This window comes from Onychostruthus taczanowskii, unplaced genomic scaffold (genome assembly GCF_017590055.1).
Source record: "Onychostruthus taczanowskii isolate IOZ18803 unplaced genomic scaffold, ASM1759005v1 scaffold8, whole genome shotgun sequence".
Taxonomy (NCBI): Eukaryota; Metazoa; Chordata; class Aves; order Passeriformes; family Passeridae; genus Onychostruthus; species Onychostruthus taczanowskii.
Window position 1 is genome coordinate 6,930,115 of NW_024505892.1, and position 21,102 is coordinate 6,951,216.

The following is a 21,102-nucleotide window of genomic DNA, read 5'->3' on the forward strand; positions in this document are numbered from 1 at the left end:
TTGGAGCAGACAGTCATGGATAACCATTCCTTAAATCACCCCAAAAGAGATCACTGGATACCTTGGGGACCTTAGCTATCTGAAGTATCTCTGAGGCTAAAGCCAAGGCTTCTCAAAGAAAGCACTACACAAATGATAAACCAGTCTTGCTGACAGACCTTAATGCCATTCCTTTAGTTAAGTGACTGCTGTTTGTTGGGGACGCCCCTTCATACACACCTCCTTTTTGATAACTTTAGAAATAGCCTTGTACAAAAAGCTATGCAGTCTACACAGCTCAGCTTGAATAAGCACAATCATCTGAGTACATGATTCTTCTCAAGTAAATTCATTGGAGGACCTGAAAAATGTACCTCCCTGATATACTGAGGAGAAAGGTTTAACAGGGCCTTCAGAGACTTCCCAAAAGAGAAGGATAAAATGGGGGCTCAACATTAAAATACACATTTGATGTTTATCCTCAGCAGAACAAGGAAGGGCTGAATCATGTACCTACTTTATTTTAATCTTGACAAAAGAGTGTTTATGTACCATAGGATGACACATTGGAACAATGAAAATTAGTCTAAATTATCTCTAAATTCATTTTATTTCACTTTGAAAAACTTGTGTAACCTCTTTTCCCAGAATTAGTCTACTTTAATCCAATTTACCGTAATCCATTCCTAAGGTGAATTATACTAAACTGAATTTTAATACGACGTTTTAATACTGAATGAAAGCAACCCACACAGAATTTTAACATCATTTAACTAAACTGTTTTAAATTAATTTTTAATTTTAATTGATTTGATTTGACCTTACTGTCACATATGGACACATCACCATCACACATGCTTTGAGAAAAGGTCTGACAACAGAGAGAAATTTATCTAGAAACATTTCTGTCACAGGCAGAAAAATTCACATAAGATGTTCTCCATGTTGGAAAGGGAGTGTTTCATTTCACCACCTTCTTCAAGAAGCCACGGGTCAAAGGGGCTTGAGGGGCTTTACCTCAGCAGGCATTGAATACAACTGTAAGATGCTTCTTTTTTGGAACAATGGAAATCATATGGAAGAACTTCCAGACATCCTCTTACTAGTATAGATGTACTTTCCAAATAACAGTAGCAAGAAGTCAAACTCCAAAACTTTGCTGTCTTCATGCTAGACTTGCAGGGTGAATCAAGTTTATAAATGAGTTTGCATGCAGAAGCATAAATCTTGCCCAACTCACGGAGTTACAGGTGGGGGGGAAGTAAAAAAAGCAAAGAATTCCATGTGTTTCTGCAAACCCATTCCTGGGTTATTTGCGAGTGTATCATTTCACAAAAGGAAAAAAAAAAGTCCAGTCTGACTGCTCAGAGAAGGAGCAAAGGTTATGAAAATGTCTCTCTGGAGCAGAGACCAAGCAGCCATTTTGCCAGGCTGGAGCACTTTCAACCTGCATCAACCTGTTCCCACACCCCATGAAATTGCAGGCTACACTTCTACTAGAATCAAAGAAGTGTTGCTTGCAAGACACCTCTGGAGGCCATCTAGGCCAAATACCCCCTTCAAAGTAGAATTACCACCAAGACTATAACATCAATCACAGCTTTGTCTAGCTGAGGACTGAAAGCCCCAGTGGACAGGGGTTGCCCTGGGCAGTCTGTTCTGCTCCACCACCCTCCTACACACGAGCAAAGTTTTATAGAGTTCAAGCTGAGCCTCCCAAGCTGCAATTTGTGTCTACTGCCCCTTGCTGTATTACTTGCTGCTATCAAAGAGATTGTCTCTGTCATCTTCATAAACACCCTTCAAGTTCTTGCAAGCTCCTGTTAAGATTATCCCCTTACTCTTCTTCATCTTGAGACTAAACAAGCCCAGCTCCCTTCAGATGCCCCTTGGAGATCACACCATCTAGGTCACACCATCCAGGCACCAACCTCAGTAACCTCCCAAGAGGCTTCAGCTTCTCCACATCCTTCAGGACCTGGGAGAAGTCAAGAGGCACAATTGCCAACAAAAGACTACAGCTTTACCTCACCAGCACTGAGTAGTGGGGCACAGCAGCTTGCCACAATTTGCTGGCTACAATCCTCTCACTGCAGTCCAGTATGCCATTCACTTTGCTCAAAAAACAGAATATTTACTAAAAGCCCCACAGAAGCAAACAAACAAAAATAATGACCAAAAAAAACCAAAAAACAAAAAAAAAAAAAAAAAAAACAACCCAAAAAAAACACAAAAAAACCAACAAAAAAAACACCACCACACAAAAACCACAAAAAAACCCTACATGTATACCCCACCAGCTATCAACCACAAATCCCTTTCTTGCAGGGCATCACCCAGCCACTATCCATCCTGTACCCACAGGTATTCCCGCTGACAAGACTGGCCCATGCACTGATGTTCTTGGTCCAGATGGCCTTCACAAGTCTATTCAAAATTAAATAATCAATCCAAAACTATTCTGGCTTGCAGAAATATCCCATGTGTCCATTACCACAGCAGAAGAAAGAGACACCATGACTCACTTTGTAAATTGTGCCATTTCAACAAAAGACAGCCCCCAACAGAAGCAGGCGCACTGGTCACCCTCCATTAAAAAACTGACATTGAAAATTGAATAAATGGTAGTGTAGGTATTGTTACTTTAAAATTAATTACAATTATGCTTTTCTTTTGAGTGCCTGGTGAAACACACCCCTTTGATAGCTGAAAACCACATGACTTCTAGACAAAGCAAACCTATACGCCTGAAAGATGTGATGCTAAAAACTGGGGATGCAGGCAAAGATTTGAAAATTTGTCTTCATCATTAGATATACCCAGTGTGCAACCAAATATATCTCATCTGGATATGTGTTTTGAGATGACTAGTTTCATGTACTTCCACTTCCCTGACTTCTGTGAAAACAGTCACTAGGAGAACTCAAAAATAAAAAAAGGGGGCAAGTCAAGTGTTTAATACTGTATTATACTGAACTGTTAAACAAAACAAAAAAAAAAACAATCCACTGTTTTCTAACAGATAAACTATGAAAAGATTGCACTTCTCTCCTTCTAAAGGGCAATCTCATCTCAAACTCCATGCTTTTGGGAGATGTTGCTCTAACAGAGGTAGGGGAAAAAACTGCCTCGTATGTCAATTATGACATAAATCCCCCATTGCTTAATCAGAAATCTGATCTGCTTACTAGTTACCATGCAAGGAAGATTAAATATAAGAAGAGTGAACTTGCCACAATATGCTTTGCAACATTAATAAAACATTCAATAATAGTTTTGTTGCTAAGTCTGCTAAAGTAAAATGTTCAAATGGCCTTGGAAGAATCTATTTGACAACAGAGCATAAATCTCTGATAGAAAGTCAAGGCTACTTCCTATCCAAGTCCTATAAGACGATCTGCTTGATATGGAGAATGAATGTTTATCTTCTTTGCAAAACACATTTTCTTTAGTCTGTGTGGTATTAATCTCCATGGGGGTGGACACCTCCAGGAAGGTGCAATGGTTCATCTCCTGGTTCTGGTCAATTCCTGTTTTAATCTCATTTCCAGGTTGCACTCTTCACACACAGTGAGATATTAAACTCTATAGGGGCAGACATCTCAGCTGGCCTTAGCACAGAGCTTCCCCCCTTGTGGCCAACTCTTATTTTAGCTCTAATTTCCTATGATTTATATTCCATTTTCAAGTTTAATATATTCTGCTTCATTTTTATCAACAAGTCTTCTCTCTCTCTCCCTCCCCTACCTATTCAGAGATTTTTCACAGGAAAAACTACACCTTTGGTCCCTTTCACTAACCATATCCCTCAAAATCATTGTGATGTTATTGCCAGGTTGAGATGTTATTGTTGTAATTACCTTCAATGCTACTTGCAAACACACTGACAATGCTTGCCTTAATAAGGACTAGTTGTCTCAGTGGGGTATAATTTTATCTAGCCTTGCCTCATATAAAATTTCACTTACCTGTTGCAGGATGGGATAACCCCACATCTAGGAAACACACTGGAATATAAGGTAAAACATAAGAAATTAAAGCACAATGCCTTATTGTACATTCTCCAATTGAGTCATGTCTCTGTCCTAAATGAGGGTTGCAGGACAACAGAAATCACAGGAACATCATAAGGCAAAAGTATTTCAGGTCTCTCAAATATTAGCATCATAATGGGCAACAAAATCTCAGAGAGGAAAACAGAACCAGAGATCTTTAGCCTGCATGATATCTGCCTCAAACATTTTGAGGCCAATCTTTGCTCTTCCTAGCAAGCATAAAGCATTGTTTGAATAGAGTATTTAATTTCACATGCTTTCAGTTTTCCCTGCCAGGTTAGCTTCTCAGTCTTGAAAACACTCATCACTAAATTAACACATCATCATCATCTTCATCTCTTATTTGTTCACCATTTGAGAAACCTACTAGCCAAACATTTAAAACCGCAACAGAGAGGCATGTTTATGAAAAGGTCGACACAATTTCTTTTTCAGAGCATGCTCTTCAATTTTTTGTCCCACTGATTTTTATACACTCCCTAGCAGAGGGCCTGTCTACTCTCCTTCCTGGTTTTTTTTTTTCCTTTTTTTTTTTTTTTAAATAAGCTGTATCTGTATTGGAAATTTGATTCAAAAGAGACGGAAAATAAATGCCTTGATTGCCTCATTTACCATTAATTTTTTTCTCAGCACAGTTCTTGTACATGTGAACTTCACCACCACAGACAGAAACAAGCACACCAGAAGCTCCACATCTGAAATGCTCCAACAAATCTCAGGGAAGCTTGATTCAAAGTTAGCAGACTGTGTACCATGAGATCCTTAGGAACCCAAGACACCAGTAAAAATGAGCCTACAGGAGAAGACCACAAAATCTGAGCTAACCCTGCCTGGCTACACCACATGCAGTGGTTCCAAGTGTCTCACTATCTCTAAGGCTTCAATTCAGCAACCAGCATCTATTGCACTAAATTGCTTGTCAATGCAGATACAGCCACAGTCTGTCTAAGACACAGCAAAACAGAATTGCCCTGACAGGTACTAGTGTCACAGATAAAACCGGCAAGATCCTTCTAACTTCTTGCTGGAGCAGCTCATAAGAATCCAAGAATAAAATACAGTGAAATTAAGTGTGCAGACAACTTTATTCAAACATAACCTTACTTTGCTTTTGGAAATAATGTTTTTTTACTGTTTCTATTCACAGACATTCAAGTTAAAAGCTTGAATTAAAAAAGGATTACTTCCTAGCTATCCAAGTCTTTCATTCCAAAGTTTTTGGAAAGCAAACTGAAATACACTTCAGAACATTTATCCAAGCTTTGACTTTGTTTAATTTTACTATGCATTTGCATTTTCGTACACGGTTGTTATTGTTGTCTGTCTGTTAGACTGCTGTCTTCTGCAGTCCATTAGCCAGTTTTCAAACACTGATTACAGTCCCCCATTAAGAATACCTTCTTTGCCCATGCATTTTATCTCCTGCTATTATAACATTTCATCATGCCAGAATCCGTAAATTGTGTCTGAGAACAAACTAGTCTGTCTCTTAGGTAAACTGATCAATCATATATGAAAGAAACCAAAAATACTCCAGGGACCTAGATGTATTTATACATTTTACCATGCATAAATACATTCATCAAACAGCCACTGGGTCCATTTATGAGCTATACATCAATTACTGAACATTTACATAGAAGATACAATCATTGGTAGTTTATCTTTTATACTGCTAAAGGCAAATCCTCTTAATTACAACTTATTTAGCCAGAAGTTTTTAATATGTGCAACTCTCATGTTCTTAATGTTGTTACACTTTCTCAACTTTTTCCCCTGACAGATTACAGAAATCCTGAGGTTCAGTACCACTCTTGTTCTAAATTGAGTTCTGAACTGCAAAAGTATAAGGAAATAGCAACTTCTCTAGGCCTAAACATAGCAAAAGCAATCTTTTATAGAAGGACCCATTTTGCTTAAGTACCGAGACCACATACTGCCTGCTCTTTCTTAATTCTTATCCAAAGAAATGCAAATTTATTCAGATGCCTAATTACTGTAGTTGAGATATAGTAAACAAGCAGATGAGAGAGAATGTAAAAGAAGGACAGGAAGAATACTATGATAAACAATACACAGTCATCTTGGATGCAGAATGTCTCAAAAAAGGATTAGGAAATAAAAAGAAACCAGTTTTACCTGGATTCCTTCTTGACAGGGCCTTTTTAATATAGTCAACAGGAAGATAAAGGTGCCCTGATCTGGAGTTTAAAATATCCCACACCAATAAAACAAAAGCTAAGCAGACACGTGGAAGAAACTGGAGAATTTTCAAGAAAGTCGCCAAAACCCCCTGCCTAGCCATAACACAGCCTTAACTAAGAAGGTATTCATCCCACAGGCAGGTAGGCTGAATTGTTTTTCTGACCTCTTTCACCTGGCAAAACACTCAACATACAGTATGAGCAAAGCTGTTTAGAATTTTATGTATTACTGCCCACAAACCTGTTAGTATAACAAGATAATGATAAAATATGAGTTATTCCTAAAGTACCAAAAGCTCGAGAGCAGCAACAAGGATGGGCTTACTGTCCATTCATACTCAGTTCACATTTTGTGTCTTATAGAGAAAAAAAAAGGCATCCTCCTCATTCATAGCAGAGGACTGAAGAAACTCATCAACTTCAAGATTTCTGCAATGGATTCACAAATCCCTTTTGTCCATTCTTAATTTTACACTTTCTTCTTCATATCTATTTTGTTTATGCAGCTGAAATGCTGCCACCATCACTGGACTCAGTTCTCAACCACAAGACAGTAACTGATGTGGAAGAACATCTAAGAGGACTTGGGATCTTTATGGTTTAAGGACTTATTTATTACAAAATTGTGAGCCCAATCCTTAATGTTGTCCTCCAACAAATATGAGAACAGTTGCTTTTCCTTTAAGGACAAAGGAGTAGTGCACTTATGCCTCCCTTATATTTCACAAATCAAAGTAAGATTATGTTGTTTTCCCATTTTCAAAGTATTATTCAAGGCAAGAAATTCTCCAAAACTACTTTCCACTACAGCTTTGTTGCAAGCACTACACAAGCAGTGCCCAGGAAACTGCACTTGGTAAGAACTTAACAAAATGTCTATTAGGTGATCAACATCAGCACTGCTGTGCACTTCAAAAGTGAATAAAATTGCTATTTTATTAGGGAAATAAATAAACATTTACCAACTTCATTCACTTGTGTGTTCTCTGGGGACTACCTAATATACAAACTTAGTAAATTTGAGCATTTTCTTTGGCTTTTGCTTCCACTTGCTAATGCTGGGGTTTTTTTTAGTTTTAGATTCATAATGCAAATGCTTCACATCCAAGTGCAGTGGGAGTTTTTTTGTCGTTTTTTAATCACATATGCACTTCCACTAAAAAACAATTTTCTAATTCTTTCAACTTCTTCATCACAGAATAAGACTGGCCCATTAATTATTTAAGGCTGCTTTTTACTTAATAGCTGTTTAAAGAGATGGATGGTCAAAATTATGTCCCAGAAACTCAAATTATCTAGTGCTTGTTTTCATTCCCATTTCCATGCTTAAGCAAACAGAGAGAGATGTTTATGCTTAGCATCTGGATACTATCACTATGCAAGCAAAGCAATCCAACAGATTATTTCAGTATTCCTAGGGTCTGCAAATGTCATTATTAATCACAAATGCTACTCTTTCAGGTTCACAGCCTCGTCACATAGCCCATAAAGCTCAGACCAAGGATTTTAAAATACATGGTTTCTGTCAATCTGAAAGTAATGTACCGACTCCCCTCTTCTGAATGCTCATAAAGAACATCTGTGCAGTCTCTCTAAACGAGAGCATAATCTTGCCCTTCCTAAATGCTGGTGATTTAACTCAGCTCCTTGATCAACATTTGACAGAAACACCAATAAATCACCAAAAGGATTGAGCATTTGGAGTATAACCCAAAAAAATACAGGTAAGTAAGCCAGAGGGAACAACCACCACCCCCAAAAAAATGCTGTTTAGTATATCCATTTCAATGCCTTTAAAACAACCTATAAACTGAGTCTGGTAGTTAACTGCTGCTGTGCAGACAACAGGATACACAAACTAGCCAGGAACTGTCTCATCCCTGGAAAGAACTGCAGACCTGGAAGCACGTCATACCTTCAACATGACTCAGAAGGAGCTGTTAACCTACCCTACAGTACTTAACCAAGTCAGCATGCAGGTATTTCAAATGAAAGGAGAAAGAAGGGGAAAAAAAAAAAGGAGGGAAGGAAAAAACTACTGTGAATAACACACCACCTAGGAATGCAACACTTTCCCACTTATGTAAGAAGAATCAAAGCATTAAACCATTAAACTAACTTTATCAAAGGAAAAAGTCAACCATATTGGCTAATAACAGCATACAGAGAAAGTAGCTACTAACAGAAGCGGTTTAAAAATATTAAAAGTTTAAAAAACCCCAATTTTATTAACAACTTCTCACTTCCAGGTTTCAGCCACCTCAGTCAGAAAAAAACCTCACCTTTAAATCTTTACATGCTATGTCATTACACCCATCTATTTAGCCTGTGTCTACCAGGAAAATTACAATCCCTTTCATTACCAAGCTTCATTTCAACTGATTCAGAAATCCAAATCATTACATGCCAAGGGTTTTGCTCTCACCTGGAAAATGTATTTCCACCCTTACATACCTGCTTACAATCTTATAAGTAAGTAGAGCAAGAATACGAAGGATTTTGTTTGTGGTGGGGGTTGTGAATAGTTTGTCATGCTGTCTGAAAGGAAAGGTAGGAAGAAAGGAAAGCCAACCCCGCAGAGATTTACAAATGCAAAAAACTTAATATAAATAGACCTTTTGCACTAAACAAGACCACACACACAAAGTATTCATATGTTGAAGAGCTGGCAAGCCTGTGGAATGAGTTTGCAATTTCTAATATATTCACAAATTGAGTCAGGACTGATTGCTGGTAAAAACTAGCTGCAAAAAGAATATTTGTTTGGTTTTTCTGAATTGACTAAGGAAAAGACCATCTTATTACACATCTGCTGTGCGAGAGAGGAAAGCCTTTTTTAACTGGAAATTTACTAGCCTGAAAAGTGAACACGGAATGCACCAAACAACGTTGTCACATCAACAAAGAGAGATACAGATAACCAAAGGAGCACACAAAAACTTCACGAAAAGTGACATTTATACTCAAGTATTTCTTTATACTGTTTATACTTAACCATTCTGAGTAAGGAATCTTATCTACCTTCCTTCACTTATGGCACGAAACTCTAACACTAAACTCTTCCAACAAAAACCAAGGAGAGCCAAGGAGATTTTTAAAAGGAGCTGGAGGAGGCTGTTTAAGGTCACTTAAAGATTCACCTGCCTGGAGCCGGGGGGAGGAAGATGAGCCATCGTGGGACAAGGAGTTCGAGAACAGTGGGCAAAATGACACTTCTTTCTTCAGGTATTGGGGAAGGGATTATGGTACTGACTGTTTGGTAATTTCGAGACTGGACTGGAGTTTTTTGTTTATTTAACATTATCTTTAAATCAACACCATTATATTCTCTGGAAAACATTACAAATAGCACTGAAGTTAACACAACAATGCTTTGGTATGTACTGTCTACTTAAAATGCATGATACTCAGATTTGAGGATACTAATTGGAGAGATACCTGAAAAAAGTATATTCTACAACTGCAAAAGCGCTTTTCTTCTAAGGAATCAGAAGTTGAACAAAATATAAGACTGCCTTTGATATTTTTATAAGAAATCATCCCTTTAAAGTATTTTAAATAGAGTGACGGCAGTCAGCACTGATAACTTAGTCAAGAACTCAGTCACATTTCTTCAGCACTCTCATGGCTGATAAGTGCTTTCACATTTACAAAGAACAGGCAAATAAGGTGACACTGGGAGAACCAAGACAATGGGATACCACTTTGATCTTACTCCAGCCTAACACCACAGAGATATGATACAGATATAATGGAGTGTCAAAATATAAAATCAAAGCATTTTTCTAATTAATAGCAACAGGTCAACTCTCTTCCAGGTCTTGTAATTTTAATTTTTCACTGTAGTGAATAAGACAAAAGTAGTCTAAAACTACTTTTAGTTCTTCAACAGACTTTTTTACTTCAAATCATAAATCATTTAAAACCAGCAAATATCATAAACCACACTATAGGACTCACAAAGAAACACAACTTGTATTTGGAAATAGTAATACAAAAAATAGTTCAATAAGTCAGTTATCCAGTCAAAAAATTAACTCTGAACAGTTTTGAACTCATTTGAACTACAGCCACAATTATTCTTCATAGTATTTTTCTCTTCTGGTTAATATTCATCAGTCATTTTTACTGTTACAAAGCAAGTGTTTACACACAAAAGAAAGTATACAACTCCACCTCAAAATAAATTGAGTAACCAGTGTGTAATAATTAGAATGAACATACCATAACTTAATTGCAACAGAACTTGGGTTTGAAGTATTCAACAGTGTCTCATAAGTCAGCAGAATTAATTTCATGACATGGTAGTTGAGAAATGGCCTCTTTTGCTACTCAATTAATAAACATAATCACATGTTTTTAGTAAGTGGCAACAGAAGTAAATGACTTTCTGACAAACTGAAAGGTCTAATCTTTCATACACTAGCTAACAAAAATAGCTTTACATTACCTTAGTACCAGGCAAAGAATTGAATTTTTTCACAGCACCAATCCTCCAGAAATTAAATCCCTCAAATCTCTTACTTAAAATGCAAACACAACTTTCAACTATATGGCTTTCTAGTTAGAGCAGACTAAGTGACTCAAAACTACAAAGTTGGTATGCACTATAGGTGACTTCAGCTGGGTAGTTTGCATAGTTTCAAACTACAGGTTTAAAGCCACCTGTAGTCAAGGCTTACCAGGAAACAGCACAAGGTAATGACCTTTCTGACCTACAAAATTATGTGTAGAAGGATTTTATGCTCAACCCAATGATACGAAATTGTCACCAACGCCATTTATCACTGCCCAGCTGGCTCACTCTGGCCTTTACAAACCATGGCCATTTTTCTCCTTCAACCCACATTCACATCTCATGAGCAATCCTATTTAAAAACCCCAGAGGATGGTCAAGGACAGACCATGCATGGAAAGATGTGAAATCACAGAAACTAGCTTTAAACCAGTTCCTGCTGTGCCCCAAACTGGGTGTCACAACATCCTCTAATTTTAGCTATTATCTAGGTGTCACCTCCACCAAGTCCTCTATTACTTGACATCACAATTGCTCTGTACTAAGTGCTATGAATAGGCCACTCCTTGTTTACACAATTATATAATAAACACTTTAGCTATGTATTATAACAAAAGAACACATTTAAACCCAGTTTACTCAAAGCTGCATGTCAGGAACACTAGCATGATACTGCCATAAGTTGGTGTGCAGTCAGCCAGAGCACACCTTCAAACACCTTCACTCAGCTGAACCCCTCCAGGTCTAGAGCGAGCACCAGGCCTCTTTTTCCCCTCAATCCATGTCCTCCTGCCTGTTGTTTGTACTTCCTTGGGTGGATGAAGTGCTGGCATGGTGAGCAGAGCATAGATCCAGTGTGACTCAAACCAGTGCCAGGTTCACCTCACATGAGCTGCACTGTGATTGCAGCTGCCAAACCCAGCCTTCCCACCATCAGCCCTCATCCTCCCTTATGTCAGGTTTAGGTGGCTGTACATCTGCCAGTGAACTAATAGGAAACTAATCCCAAGCCCCGTTTTCCCTTCAAGGAGATTCACAGAAAGCTAGACCAGCTCACCCACAGGCCACTTTGTGGCCAGACCTAGCACAGCCAAAGACCGGAGAGCCACTCAAGTGACAGAAATGCCCTCCTCTGCGGCAGTAGTAATTTAAATTAGCTTAATAGCATAGGCAGATTGCAAATTAAGCTCCAAATCAGAGTGCACACTTCTGGGAGCAGCATTACAAAGGCATTTTTCATGACAATGATAAGCTATGGCAGATGGAATTCCATCAGCACCTGAAAACACCAGGTATGTCTTAATTGACTCAGCTAAGAGAACTGAAGTAGTTTTTTTGGAAGCTTCCTATTACACATTTAACATGATCTGTGTTGCAAAAGGAAGAGTAGAGACTTCACCAAAACAGTTGCAGACACTCAGTCACATACCAGCTCCTGAGAGATGAGATGACCGGGAGGACTGGATGACTGGATAGAGATCATAAAGACTCGGAGGCAAGAAGCAACACTACAGCAGTACTGCACATTTCTTTGCATGTTGATCCAGATACTGCCAATCTTTACATGTAAGAGGATAAACTCCTTTAAACTCACTGTATTAACAAGAGCATATCAAGAAAGAGAAAGAGGAAACCACAATGGTAAGCATTAAACTCTCCCAAACATCCAGCATGAGGTCACTGGTCCTTCAAGAGCCTGGCTCAAAACCTCTCCTTCCTCCAAAAGGGCTGGTTAAAGACTCTCTCCTTCCCGAGTCCTGCTGTCCACTGGCACAGCCATTCCACAGACTATTGCATTTAATGCAATATCTCACCTCTTCAGTAATGAAATAGTTCCATAAAAGTGTCAGCTCACAACCAGGAGTGAGACAAACGGTCAAAAAAGCCAAGCAAATGACAGGAATGATCACACTACGGATAGGGAACAGAAATCATTATTAAACACTATATAAATCCATCAGGCAGCTGTCTCATGGATGCTCTGAGCAATGTAGACCTGGAACAGAAAGAGAAGGCTGATAAAGGGTAAAAAGAAGATATGGAATGATAGCTTCATAGAAGGTGGCTACAGCTGGACTTTTCTGACTAGAAAAGGAATAGTTGAGATAGAGTGGAAAAACTCTGTGTGGCATGAGGAAGGTAAAATGGGAGAAATTATTATTCATCTTTTCATACAAGAGCTAGGATATATGAAATACAACAAGCTATTTCAAAAAACAAAGGACTGTAGCTTTTTCCACACAACTTATAGATTCCTTACCACAAATCAAGATAAATAAAAGCCATACAGGCTGAAAATGTCATTAGGCACAATCATGGTTACATAGTGCACTCACGGTATAAAATACCAGCATTCTGTCACTGTGAGTGACAGACACTCAGAGGAACTCACTCACCTTGCCAAAAATCTTTCTCCCCAAGTGCCCACCATCAGAGACTGGATACTGGACAGGTGGACCTCTCACCTCATCATGTGCAGATTTCTTAACTCACCCCTGCCCTTGGGGTTTTTAATTTTTATTTGTTATTCTAAGTAGATCCCAAATAAGAGCAGGACACCTTCCTTGGTTTAAGGTGCACTGTGTGTACTGCTACCACACTAATCAAGCAGTACTGTTATTCTCAGACAAAAGGGTCTAATAGGGATTTGCGGGTCATTGTGTTCTGGGTGTTTTCAATTTCACATGAATCAGTTCAGTTCTAATTAGAAAATTTATATCTATTGTATAACTACAATATGGCACCTGAAAATACAGATAGGCAAGTGATCTCTGAACTCACAGTGCCATGGAAGGGGATTAATACATAAGAGAGAAGAAAACATTTGAGAAGGAAGTGATGAAAGCAAGAAAATAATTTCACTTCTAATTTCACTAATTTTCCGTGTAATTTGTCTATACATTTGAACAGCTTGATGGGAAATAAAAAAGCAGCTGATAAGTTTCTTATGCATGCATGCCTACCTCCACCAGTGTCTCCTGTATATCTTACATATATGCAAATTGTAGTACATTCAAGGTAAAATATGACTGAAGCATCTTTTGCTGCTCTGGCAGCAAAGTGCTAATTTGAGTTTAATTACTTTAAAGTATTTTTAAACATTTTCAAAGAGCTCTCAGTTTCTTATACTACACGATTACAAAAAATAGATATGCTGGTTAAAATTTTCATATATTTCTCAGTAAGTATATTTAATGGAAAAAAAAATCTATAAAACAAATAATATCTTCTACTTTATCATATCAAATTTCTGAGTTAGATTCACACCCAAAGACAGACTATAACTATTTTATCAGGGGAAGGGGAAAATATTAACTTAGAAATATTTACCCTTGCATGTTAATTTGTGACACTAACTATGCACACAAAAGTCTAACTATTCTAATAAATGATCTGAAATCATAAAACATACAGTGTTTTTTGTGCTTAACTGTCCCTATGGTCTGAAATATCACAGTTAAATAACTTCAGGTAAGCAGATGCATCTAGAGTTTTTATCCTCATATCTTTTATTTAGTAATTAAAAACCTCACACACTTTCACAGACACCATCAGAGGCAGTGCAATGCATATTTCTATCAGCAGTTGACAAGCCAGCAGCATTCTTCAAATTTTTTTAAATATTCCTTTTTTCCCTTCAAAATTGAAAATATGCAAATTGCTAAAAATAAAATTTAAAAAAATATAAGTTTGAAGTGATTGAGTTGTGAAAACAAGCTGAACTTGTTCTTTATCGAACTGTAGGAGTTGCAGATGAAAGGAGGTGCTATATAAGGAATAGCTAGACTTCAACAGAGAACACACTGCCAAAACATTTTGGCCTAGATTCTGACAGGCACGCACCCAAGTTGAAGGGTCATGGAAAGCAGCGGTGTAAAGAAACAATCTACAGAGACCAGAAAACATTACACTGCGGATTAGGGCTGCGGCTGGGGGAAGGGGGCAGGGGAGGAGGGCAGAGAGAAGCTGCTTGGGGTTTTGTGTGCTTGGGGTTTTTTTTTCATTTGAAATCTGGGGAGAAAAAACAAAAGATACAATGTCTCGATTATGTGTGAAGGGGGGTGGAGAAGATATACAAGCATAATTTCTAAGACAGCAACAAACTATAAAATGTATCTTATTCTTTTTCCTAAGTTTCTGCAGCTCCTTCTCATTTGCTTTCACGGAATATGTTAGAAGGAAGAACAGACGGCAAACTATCACACACAGTTCCCAAAGAAGGCCAACTTTCAAAAAATTCATACTCTGTAATTTGATTAGACCCTTAATAAACATGTCCAAGTTTTTATGAAGAATTTAATGAAGAGCTCTGGATTTTGCTATCGCTCATGCTCAGGAGTAGTACAGAGCATCATAAAAAGAAAATAAAAACCAAATTACAATGAGACAGAGATTTGTGAAAGGTCCAGACTGACTTAATACCTTCATTAATGACAAAGGAAAATTAACAGTTTTCAATTCTTGCAATTCAGAGGAGAAGAATATTAATAAAAAGGGAGCTGAAAATCAGCTAGGTTTAGTTTACCTTGGAAAAGCACAGGCTTTTCCAAGCCGTGCTGTGCATCGTCACCTCACATATTAGGGTGAGGATGGTGGAAGGCAGTCAAAGAAAGACGACTGCAAAACAGTACTCATGTTAAACAATGGAGATGCCTAGGTATAAAACAGATGCTCCAGTGTGCAACAAACAGAGAAACTTCTCAGGCTATAGAAAGGCTCTGACTGGGACAAGTGAGCTCAAACTTTTGTGTGTGCATCCACCAACACCAAAATAAAGAAGTTTCATCAACAGAATCACAAACACACACACACTCTCCTGGGACTGGCTTAGAATAAGTAATGAAACAAAGTTTGGGGCAGTTGTTAAATTCAGTAGGGCATATCTCTACTTGTGGATATCAAATGTATCTAATAAGAGAGCAAGAACCATACCTTAAACCAAGCACAATGACAAAACCAGCTACTAGCAACTGTATTTCACTAAATCTTCAAAAAAGTCTGAGAATTAACAAACCTGACTGGTGCAACACGTCAGTATTCTTGATCCTTGGCAATAGAAACTAAAGTCTCTAGCTACTGACATGCTATACACACACACACACACACCCAAAAAAAAAAAAAAAAAAAAAAAAAAAAAATTAATCTTGTGTTTCCTAGATACAATTGTTCAACTCCTTGACAAGCTTCACCTACTCTGGTCAGAAGGATATTGAACATTCTTTTCCACTTACCTAACACATACCCCACAGTACCAACCTGACTGCTTGTACTTGCAATTCAAAATGGGCTGCATGCCACATTTTCAGCACAAAATACAACAGATCATATAAGTTATCAGAACTTCCTACTCTCCTTACACCAGTGAACAAGCTTATAAAAAATCTTTATGTGTTACCTTTGGTGTTAACATAAGTCTGATTAGTTAGGAGTAAAGCAAAAATCACTGGTCTAACTTAACTATGGTTTTGAATGAAAAGATATTATGCATGGGAATGTTTCATTTTAGTTGTTCCTACAACATACTAGCTGTGTAGATGGTACATTTCCCTTCCCCTGGTAAAGGGCTCGTAGATGCTTACGTAATTTCACAATTCTGATACACAGACATTAAATTATACACACCAAAGTCAGACACAAGGATGGATGTAAGCTGCTCAGACCAGCACTCCTTCAGCATATTTCTTAATCGATGACATTTCAAATGTCTCAATTAAAAACTAATTCATAGGAGGACCAGGAGGAAAAGAAGAAAAGCCCCCGACTACACATCAGTCCTTTAAAGTCTCAAGAGTGTAGACACTTTTATTAATAGCAGTTTTCAAATCAGTATCGTATGATAAAGATCTCAAATGCCTGTCCAACCGATGCACCCGATGCTATCGCAAGTACTATTCAAACGAGGCGGGGAGGGAAGGAAGAAAAACGAGAGCCTTAAGTCTATTTCAGCCAGTCAGTTAGTCCTTAGTGTAATACTTCACGCCGCAAACAATAAGAGCACGTTCATAATAAAGCTTCACCCAAGCAAACGAAGGGTGCTTCACAAACTACAGCGGAGCAGGTGGGGTGACGGTCCGGCACACGAGTCCCCAGTGCCTCCCGCATCACCCCGGCACAGCACGGGAGATGCTGCCCCCTCTTCCAGGAGCGGCAGCTCCAGCCCCAGGCTCTCTGCTCCGAGGCTCCGCCGGGACCAACAACTCACCACCGCGCCGGCCGCAGCTCCCACTGCCCGGCCCCGCGGGCTTTAATTCCGCAAAACCCCCGGCGCTGGGCGGCCAGGGAGGAAGGGGCGAAAAATTCGCGGCTTTCACACAAAACAGAAGCCGACCCTATCGGAGCTTTCCTTCCCGTTTCTCACCCACCACTCTTTTTTTAATGCTGGGAGGGGGGATCCCGGTGGCCGGCGGCAGCTCGTGTCTCCCCGCCCCACGCTTCGGGGCGAGGGGAGCGGCCGGGCTGCGCTCTCCGCGCCAGGCAGGGAAACGCCGGGAAAAGTTTGAGCGGGGGAAGGGGCGACAACAGCTCCAACCCCGCTGGCACCTGGGAGGCTGGCCGGGGGAGGGAAGGAGGAGGAGGTGAGGAAGGGGAGTTTGTAAGGTGCCCGAAACCCGCGTTCTGCCCGCCCCTGAGAGCCCCGCGCCGACAGCCTGCGCACACGCGTGGGTCTCCCACCGCGCCCCGCAGAGCGGAGGGTTTGGGGGTGTGGGGCAGCCCCACCGCCGCTCCTCGGGCAAGAGCCGCGTCCCGGAGCAGTGCGACCCTTCCCAAGTCTCTACCCTTCCTTCCCCTCCCTTTCCCGGCAGGCAGCCCGGGCACGGCGCGACCCCGCCACGCCGTCCGCCCGTACCTGGGCGCCGAGCAAGAACTCACCTGCCGAGAGCTGGGCCCGGGCCGCCCCGAGCAGGGCGGGCGAGCGGCCGGCCAGCAGGGCGAGCGCCGCCAGCAGCGGCAGCGAGGCAGCGGCGCCGGCCCCCCTGCCCATGCCGACTTGCGGAGAAGTTTCTGAAAGAGGCCGGTGCTGCCCCGGCCCGCGGCGGCGGGCGGAGCGCACCTCGACCGCCCTTCCCGCCGCGGCGCCTCGCCAGGAGACCCCCGCGCCGAGGGGCGCCCGCTGGCCCCGGGGCCGCCCGCTGGGGCAGCCGTCTGCGGCGCGACGAGCGCGGCGGCGGTGGCACCGATTCCCCTCGTACTCCGGAGTTACTTTGCTGCTGGGCGAGTGGGGCGGGAGGGAGGAGCCGAGCGCTCACGTCCAACCCCCGCTCCCCGGCACTTGGCACGGGGAATGTGGGACTCCGGCCCGCAGCCCGGCGCGGGCGCAGCGGCGCCCGGCAGCGCCTCCTGCTGCAGGCGCGGGGGCAGCACCGGCTCGGATCGGCGCTGCCCGGATCGCCTCCGCTCCGCTCGGATCGGCTTCCCCTGGCGCGGCGCGGCACGGCTTTCCCTGGCACGGTTCGGCTCGGCTCTTCTCCGCCCTCTCCGGCACGGCGCAGCCTGGCTCAGCGCGGCTCCGCTCGGCTCGGCTCGGCTCAGCGCGGCACAGGAGCAGCTACAGGCGGTTGTGCGAGCCCCCCGCTCTCAACCTCCCGCCTGAGGGAAACCTGCTGCTTCTGGAGGAGAAGGAGGAGAGGGGCGGAAGGGAGAGGGCGCCGGCTGAGCCGGAGGGGAGGGAGGTCGGGGCAGGGAGCGCGGCCGGGGGCGGTGGGTCTCGGGCGCTGGTTTCGGGGGACGGTCCCCACGCCTCGGGTGGGATCTGTTGGCTCATCCCGCTCTTGGAAACGCGGTATGGATCGAGTGGCGAGCGTGGTATTATTATCAGCGCGCATCAAACAGCCTGGCTGTATCCTCGAGTCAGGGTTCGTGGTTTTGCTTTCTTTGGCAACACTTGTCTGGCTCCTAACGCCAGTAAAGGCTCATTGTTCTCAGTTGGAATGGCAATAAACAGTATTGCCATTATCCTATCATTTCCACGCGTGATCGCTATCTGACCTTTCAGACAGGTCTGTGTGCAGCTGTGCGACTCTGACACCCGTGGGTTGTGACAAAGGATACTCTCTCCTGATCCAGACCTCAGGTATGCCCTGTAATAAAGGCCTTGTTCTCTGTTTCTAAAAGCACTGCAGATCCTTATGCTTCCAGAGCTTAGAACTCCAAAAAGCATTTGGAATAACAAAAAGTCACCAGTGCTTTTACCAGTGAATTTATCTTTAAATAAACATAATCTCCTCAAATTATTTTAACCTTTTTTTTTATTAGATTTTCTTTTTCACATGGCAACTTGTAATTAGAGAGGTTGTATAATGATTTCGCCTGAAACTGAAACCACTGGAAACACACAGGTTTTATTGCAAATTTGAAATTCAATCCAGGTTCATCAAAGGTTTGCTGTGATTCAAAATCCTTTCCAGCCATTGTCTGACAATTGATAGGTTTACCTTTAAGCCCCACAAGCCCTTAGATTTTCACAGCAGAAAAAAAATTAATCACAAGTGTTATACAAAATACCTTGTAGTTCACACACACCCAACACTAAAAAAACTCTACACCTGGAAAACCCTGTCCTTCCTTTGGGTGGAGCGGCAAAAACCCACTTGCAAGCTTCCCCTGAACTGTAAAATGATGTGCTTCGGTTAACACTGACTCTTTGTTTGAACTTCAAGAAGAATGGGAGCTGTGTGAGATGATCTCATGACACACAGTATTTCAGGAAGTTTGGGCCATGTACCAAATGGGAAATTTTTCTGAGCAAGGTGAAAAAAAAGAAGTGTGCCAGCCCAGCTTCTGATGCCTGAGGATACATGACCATTTCTGTTGCTAATGAAAAAGATGTACCAAGTCATACTGGTGTGAGGGAGTATGTGGGTATCTGATGCCTGCCTTCATGCTGGGAGCTATACAGCTAACACTGTAAAAGTGGCTTCAAGCCAGATAACTTGTGAGTTATTTGGGAGGGCAGAAGAGAGGAAGACTAATGTCTCCTTCCCCTTTACCTCCATGACAGGCTTGCAGCTATCTCTGGTGGTCAGCACTGCAGATTGCCACATCTGGAGTGGGGGAGAGGTTGTTAGGTGATGGTGAATGTGCAGCTCCAGTTTGTTGCTTATTTCACTGCTCTGAGGTGATAGATCCCACTGATGATGTACAATCCTCTGGGCTATATCCAGACAGCTTACATACGTTCCAGTAAGGGTCTCTTGAAATTTCATCCTTTCCCATTATTCCATTACTATTAAAAAGCAACAAAAAGTATTTTGATTGCTACTCTGTCCTTGACTAGAGAGTTCAGGCTTGAGAGGTAGGGGTGAGGTGTGCACGTGACTCCACTTTTCCCTCAGGTGTGTGTGCATCTGTTGAACTATAATGTGTAGTTCACTGTATGTGTCCTTCTACCGTACTTGGCATCCTGACAAGTACTTACACTTCAGGTTTGAGATATTTTTAATGCTATATGCTATGAATGGATTTATTTTTACTCCAGCTTTTATATTTTTAGAGCTCTAAATATTTTACAGTTTTTACATTTTCAATTAAGAGCAAGCAAATCTATATTACCTGTCACATGTCTTTTAAAAAGTGTCTGAGCTAACAAACTATGTTAAATGCAAGTCTAATATAAAGCAGAAAGATGGAGACACCCCACAGTAAAATCTTTCCCTCCAGCCTGAGGGCTATTTGCAATGTAAGGAAGTTACGGTCTTTATCTTAATAATTGCAACATCTAAATAAAGTGCCAAATAAATCTCTGTCAGTTTCAAGAAACTGGTTCTGAAACTCTGCTAGATGCCTCTACCCTCTTTGCCTTCCCAGTTAAAACTTTCCCATTATAGTTTTGGGTGTTGCTAAGCCTGTCATAACATATTTTTTTAACACAGGCTATCACTTAATTATATCTGTAGTGACTGACAGATGTCTAGCACAATATATCATTTCACAGCAAAATATCTTAAATTAGCAATATTTCAGTGCTATGTGATAGAATCTACATTTTCTTCTGGTATTTGAACAGTATGTAAAATCTAGATATGTTATAGTAAATTACATATTCCTAACCAGGAAAAATATTTTCCTCTTCCTTCTTTTCTTTTTTGGGAACCTTTAACCATTGTCCTAGAGCGCAATGAGATTTGGAGAGATTTAAATGAAATTTTTCAAAAAAAGATAGTCAAGTATTCTCATTATCCTGCTGCTCCCATCCAACTTTCCACCTCTCTGCACATTTGCTTCCTTTGAGAAAATCTGCTCATTTATTTTGTGAGCCTTAGCAAGATCCCAGGCCTTGAAGTTCTGGCTCTTCAAAGTTGGAGAACCTAAAGAATATTGAGAATTGTATTGATCGAAGTTTTCTTGGTGT

General features: G+C 41.0%; 1 protein-coding gene across 8 annotated transcripts in view; it reads right to left on the reverse strand.

Annotated features, from left to right (window-relative positions):
• The window catches only part of PTPRK (protein tyrosine phosphatase receptor type K), a 380,562-nt gene extending 362,630 nt beyond the window's left edge, over positions 1–17,932 (reverse strand). For all 8 annotated transcript variants that reach the window (XM_041423851.1, XM_041423846.1, XM_041423844.1 and 5 more), the window contains exon 1: positions 17,625–17,932. In XM_041423851.1, coding sequence (XP_041279785.1) covers positions 17,625–17,736 — 112 coding nt within the window. In that variant the 5' untranslated portion in view covers positions 17,737–17,932. The remainder of the gene's footprint in view (positions 1–17,624) is intronic.
• Between the last annotated feature and the right edge of the window lie 3,170 nt (positions 17,933–21,102).